This window comes from Tupaia chinensis, unplaced genomic scaffold, assembly GCF_000334495.1.
Source record: "Tupaia chinensis unplaced genomic scaffold, TupChi_1.0 Scaffold000231_2, whole genome shotgun sequence".
Taxonomy (NCBI): domain Eukaryota; kingdom Metazoa; phylum Chordata; class Mammalia; order Scandentia; family Tupaiidae; genus Tupaia; species Tupaia belangeri.
In genome coordinates, this window is record NW_006159707.1 from 1,957,445 (window position 1) to 1,963,444 (window position 6,000).

At 36.6% G+C, this 6,000-nt stretch overlaps 1 protein-coding gene across 2 annotated transcripts in view; it reads right to left on the reverse strand.

Moving 5' to 3' along the window:
- Nucleotides 1–6,000, reverse strand: part of RBBP6 (RB binding protein 6, ubiquitin ligase) — a 39,870-nt gene that overhangs the window by 26,298 nt on the left and 7,572 nt on the right. For both annotated transcript variants that reach the window (XM_006148293.3, XM_006148292.3), the window contains exons 2-3: nucleotides 5,107–5,206; nucleotides 1,049–1,085 (exon numbers count right to left, since the gene is read on the reverse strand). In XM_006148293.3, the coding sequence (XP_006148355.1) occupies nucleotides 1,049–1,085; nucleotides 5,107–5,206 (137 nt within the window). The remainder of the gene's footprint in view (nucleotides 1–1,048; nucleotides 1,086–5,106; nucleotides 5,207–6,000) is intronic.

Genomic DNA, 6,000 nt, shown 5'->3' on the forward strand with positions numbered 1-6,000 from the left:
CATTATATACAATTATTAAGCCTGAGCTATAAAATGTTTAGAGAACCATCAAGTTTACAGAACCCAATTATGCCAGACCTGCGTTCTGAAACAGATGTTTCGCTCATAATAAGGAATGCTGCTACCTTTTTAATTTAAGAGCTAAAAGTCAAAATAGCATCACAGTTAAGGTTAATCTGTGATTAAGGGGAGTTATCTTTGATAAGCTAGTTTTCAACAGCCTATAATTAATTAATGTGGCATTATAGTACCTTATAAGAAAGACGGAAATATTTTTATCTGGACAACTGACATTAGATAGAAATGGAAGCTCTAGTATTAAATTTGAAAACAACACACCCAATTGTATAAAATCATGGAGACATTTATAACTCAAGGGGGCCCAATTTCATGTTTTACTTTATATCACAGTTGTAAACAAAGGAGCTCAAAATTGCTAAATAAAGGAAGATTTAATAATAAAGGGGAATCAACGTTTCTGGAAAGCTATTTTTCTATGATGTGCTTGAACTTGAAGAAAGCATCAAACTTTCAGCTTTGCATGTTGCTAATGCATTTTTGAAAGTCATCAATAGGGTAGGGGAAAAAACTAACAAAAACTAAGTGATACAACGTGAAAATGGCAAAATATACACTCCAAACATTTTTTATTGCAAGAAACAAAAAGCACACAACAGCCTGTACATACATACAAAATACTAACTATAGACAGACAGATGCAGAACATGTTATCATGTTCATTAGTGTAAAACCTACATGATCTAAAAAGGATCATACATTAACTGTACAACACAGTGTCATACAGGGAGAATGCTATCATATTTAATATGAAACAGTGTTATGGGCACAAATTACCCATTTCTACAAAGTAAGTGTGCAAATTAGGCCAATATATCCAAATTAAACTGAGCTGTCACCAAAATACATTTTATTTACAATATGTATTATGATCAGTTAGATATTAACTTCTAAAATGATTTACTTCACTGCTACATTATAAAGGTAAAAGCAATGTGTAGAAAAAGTGTGAGATTGTGTTTTTACATACTGCTTTTGTAGTTCCCATCACTGGTTCAGTTCGACTTCTAAAAAACAAAATGATAACAAAAACTAACATTAGTTAATAATAAATGTTTATGTTAATATTAATAAGTCTTAATACATATCTCTAATTATATTTCTAGGAACAAATTTTTCTTTGGTACAAAGATTTAAACATTGCTAATTTCTGAAGTAATGAATAAACTACTTTGATTAATCTTTACCAACTTTGAATAGGTTTTTTTTATTTCTTTTTTTTGAGAGGTTTTTGCTACAGGGTGCATGTGCTTGCCAGAAAGACAAGAGTGAGACAGAGAGACAGAAAGCGAGAAATCACCCCCCAGCGGGGATGGCCACACTGCAATCCCTTCTCCTCTCAGGATCTTGGGCACGCATGCACATGCGTCCAGTGTGAGTTTAAGCCACCGGGTCCAGGACTCAAACCACAGTCGACTACACGGGAATCCAGCAACATAGCCGCTACTCCAACTGCTGGTGCCCCAACTTTGAATAGTGTAATATATATTTGTGGTTAAAAAAAATTCTATACTGAAGAATTCTAAAACGTGTACCTTGTCATTTACAATGTTTTCTTAAAGGCAACCTGGGGATATTGTTATGTTTCGAAACTTTGTGGTTTATTTATTTTTAAAAAATATTTAATTTCATTTGTTATTTTTTTAATTTGACCAGAGAGAGAGAGAGTAAGAGAGAAAGGGAACGTAAGAACGCAAACTGCCAGGTCCAGGACTCAAACTGCAGTAGGCCATGTGTGGCCTTTACCCACCATTCTACCTGCTGGCCCCTTTGTGGTTTATTTTTAATGGACTACAAAATAGTCCCCAGTTTTTTAATAGGTCCAGATGCAAATTTCTGCACATCAGATATTATTAAAGACCACTTTTGTTAACAAATTTATGACTTGATCACTGAGCAATTGCTGTTCCCCCCAAAAATAATTTTCAAATCTGGAAAGACAGGCTTGTATGAGCTATTTTCATTTTTTAAATGTCTCCTAACAATAATAAAGGATTGAACAAGAATTCTAACTTTCAGAAAAATGCAACATAACCTGGTATCATTTTAATTAAAAATGAATCAGGGACGCCAGGTTAGCGTAATGGCTATGTCGCTGGACTCCCATGTAGTCGACCGCGGTTTGTGTCCCAGACCCCGTGGGTTAAAACTCACGCGGGGCGCGTGTGCGTGCATGCCCAAGATCCCAAGAGGAAAATGGAGAGAAGGGATTGCAGTGTGGCTATCACCCCTGGGGGGTGATTTCTCACTTTCTGTCTCTCTGTCTCTGTCTGTCTGGCGAGTGCGTGTGCCCTATAGCAAAAACCTCTCCAAAAAAAAAAAAAAAAAAAAAATCAGATGGTTATACTGAATTGGATAATGTGATACTTATTTAAAGAATTATTTCATTCAACTCTATTTATTTATTTATTTAAATTTGACCAGAGAAGGACAGAGTGAGAGAGCAAGAGAGAGGAAGAGAGGGAGAGAGAATGAAAGCAAGTCGCCAAGTCCAGGTCTTGAACTGTGGTCGGCCACGTGGGAGTCCAGTGTCCTTAACCACCATACCACCTGCTGGCCCCTGTGATATTTAAAAGAACATACAAATAAACTAAGAAAAAAAATTCCTTTAGTCCACACAGGAAAGGGGACAGACATTGAGTCATTAGATAATAGTCTTTAAATGCTCGGTTTTATGTGCCCCAACTATACAGAATTGTTAGCATCTAAAAGATTTGTACATGATACAGAAGTCCCGATATTAAAAAAAGATGAGTTTTTATTTTCTAGTATTTGCCCAATTCAGAGACATTTTTTAAAAAGATTTATTTAATTTTATTATTATTAAAAAAAAATTTCTAGGGAACCGGCAGTTAGCATAGTGGCTATGTCGCTTGATTCCCACGTAGTCGACTGTGGTTTGAGTCCCGGACCCAGCAGCTTGGACTCACACCAGGCGCATGTGCGTGGTACCCAAGATCCCGAGAGGAGAATGGAGGAGAAGGGATTGTGGCGTGGCCGTCCCCCCTGGGGGACAATTTCTCACTTTCTGTCTCCCTGTCTCTCTCTCTGTCTGTCTGGCGAGCGCATGCGCCCTATAGTGAAAATCTCTCAAAAAAAAAAAAAAAAATTTCCTATAGGGCATGTGTGCAAGAGAGAGAGAAAGTGAGAAAGCAAGCTGCCTGGTCTGGGCCTCAAACCACAGTCAGCCATGTGGGAATCCAGTGCATTTACCACCACACCGCCTGCTGGCCCCTCAGAGACATTATGTAAGATAAATTTGTTATAAAAGAAATCCTATACGTTATGAATTAACATGAATTCTGTACAAGACAACTTATTTTGCCATGTATTTCAAATAATTTTTCCCAAGTTTCTGAATATAAATAAATCTACAGAAACTGAATATTGCTTCTTTTTTTTTTTTTTTAAAAAAAGTAGTTGATAAAACATAATTTTACATGTAGGAATTAATTCCCCTCTTATAATTTTTAAAAACAATTTTTTACTTAATTCCATTTGTTGTTATTATTTTTTAATTTGACCAGAAAGAGACAGAAAAAGAAAAAGCAATCTAACAGGTCTGGGACAAGAACCGCAGTCAGCACTGTGGGAATCCAGAGCCTTTAACCACCATGGCACCTGCTGACCCCTATAATTTATAATTTTGAAAGCCATTTAAAGCTAAAAGTGGGCCAGCCAGTGGTGTGGTGGTTAAGGTGGCTGGATCCTACATGGCTGGCCTGGTAGGAGTCCCAGACCCAGCAGTTTCTGAAGCATACACCAGGAATGCATATGAGTGTGCCCAAAATTCCAAGAGGAGAAAGGGAAAAGAGAAAGCTACATGGCCATCCCTACTGAAGGGTTGTTTCTCATTTTCCCTCTCTCACTCTCTCTCCATCTCTCTCTGGCGAATGCATGCACCCCATAGCAAATTTAAATATTACAACAACAGTATTCAGCTCTTCTAGGTTGTTACTATATGGAAGATAATACACAAAAGAACCTTCAAATGTTAACATATGAAAGGTACTTTACAACAAACCAATGAGAAAAATCACAGAATACTTGCCCACAAGAAAGCTTCAAGAAATGACTTTATTTAACCTCAATTCTGAGACCCTAACTCTATTTCTGGGAATGGCAAATTCCAGATTTCCATCAACTCAAAGCAGAATCTGCCAAAATTTCAAATAAAACTACCTAACTTCCAAGTGGAATCACTCCCCTTTAAATAGTCCAGCTGATGCCTTTCTTACATATTATGACTGCACTATCACTATTAAAATTGCAACAAAGGAGAAGATATAAAGTTCTAATACTGCCCCTTAAACATTGTAAGATCTAGTCTAGTCCTGATTCTTACTCCAATAATGGGCATTTACCAAGTATCAGGCACTGTTTAATTCTTACAACTCTGAGTTAAGTACTCGTATCTTTATTTTTGAGGAATCTGAGGCACAGGAATGTTAGGTAAATTAGCCAAAGTCTCACAACCGGTATATGTACTAAATGGAATTAAGACTAAGCCAGACACCAGAGTCCATGTGTTCATAAATCCTACATACTCTATGGTCTCCCAACTGAACCCCTAAATGATCAGGAACAAATTATCAGCTTTACTGTATACTGCTGGTGCTACCAAAATATGTAGGGCAGATCACTATAACATGCATATTTTCATGGTAAAGAAAACAGAACAAGGGGAAAAAAGGAAGCAAATAAAAACCGAAGAAAGAGGCAGAAATATTTATTCACTGATTTGAATATCACTTTCTTGTCTTTGTAAATACTGCCCATATGGAGTGAAAATTTTCCCTAATAATAGCTCTTATTTCTCACTACGGGCTAAATCAATTTAACTAAGGAAAGGAAAAAAAAAAAGCAAACAAAAAATTCCTATCTTCATAGTTTTGAGAATTGAAAGTACATTAAGTTTAAAGTAACAAGTTCAATTGTAAAATATACCTGCTCTTTTTCACAAATATAAATAACAATTACATAAACAGTTCATTGTAAGAAATGACTTGAGACTTGACAGCTACTTACATAACATATGTCTTGCTTGTAGATTTAACACCTCCAATAGGAATTCTTCTAACAATTACAGATGAATTCTTAGGAATCAGAGCATTATCATCAGTGTATTCTGCAAATGAAAAGATAAAGAGCCAAATTTCTATTTGGGAACTCAGGTAAATACCCAAGAATTAGAAAATGTCAACCAAATATAAATTTTATGGAGAATGAAGTTAAGCATAAAACAGATTCCTTACATCCAGACTATGCATATTGTCAGAATAAATATCCAAAGCTACAAGAGCACCTAATAGTGTCAGCAGGTTCTTGGCTTTAGAATCTCTAGTATTATGGAACTCCAAATCTCAGTGCCAGTAAGTTATTCTCTAGTTTATTTAGAAAGAAACATTGAACATGAGAGAGAAAAAAATTACTATCTAGAATGAAGCTATTCTATCTCTACTAGGACCTAAATAGGAGTTGGGTATTATGATCCCTGCCCTCATGAGGCTTATTAGAAAGGACAGATTAAAAATTAAAATATGCAATATCATAAAGAGAAAAGCATTTTCTAATAAAGAACAAATGGTGGAATGCAACTTTGACTAGAATGTTGATCCACACAAAGTCCCTCAGTGGAACAGACCAGCGGTTAGCGTAATGGCTATGTCACTGGATTCCCATGTAGTTGACCGTGGTTTAAGTCCCGGACCTGGTGACTGAAACTCATGCCGGGCGTGTGTGCCCAAGATCCCGACAGGAGAATGGAGAAGGGACTGCTGCGTGGCCATCCCCCTGGGGGGTGATTTCTCGCTTTCGGTCTTTCTGTCTCTCTCTCTCTCTCTTTCTGGTGAGTGCGAGTGCCCTTTAGCAAAAATCTCTCCAAAAAAAAAAACAAAAAGAATGAGAAGTCAGAAGTCAGTT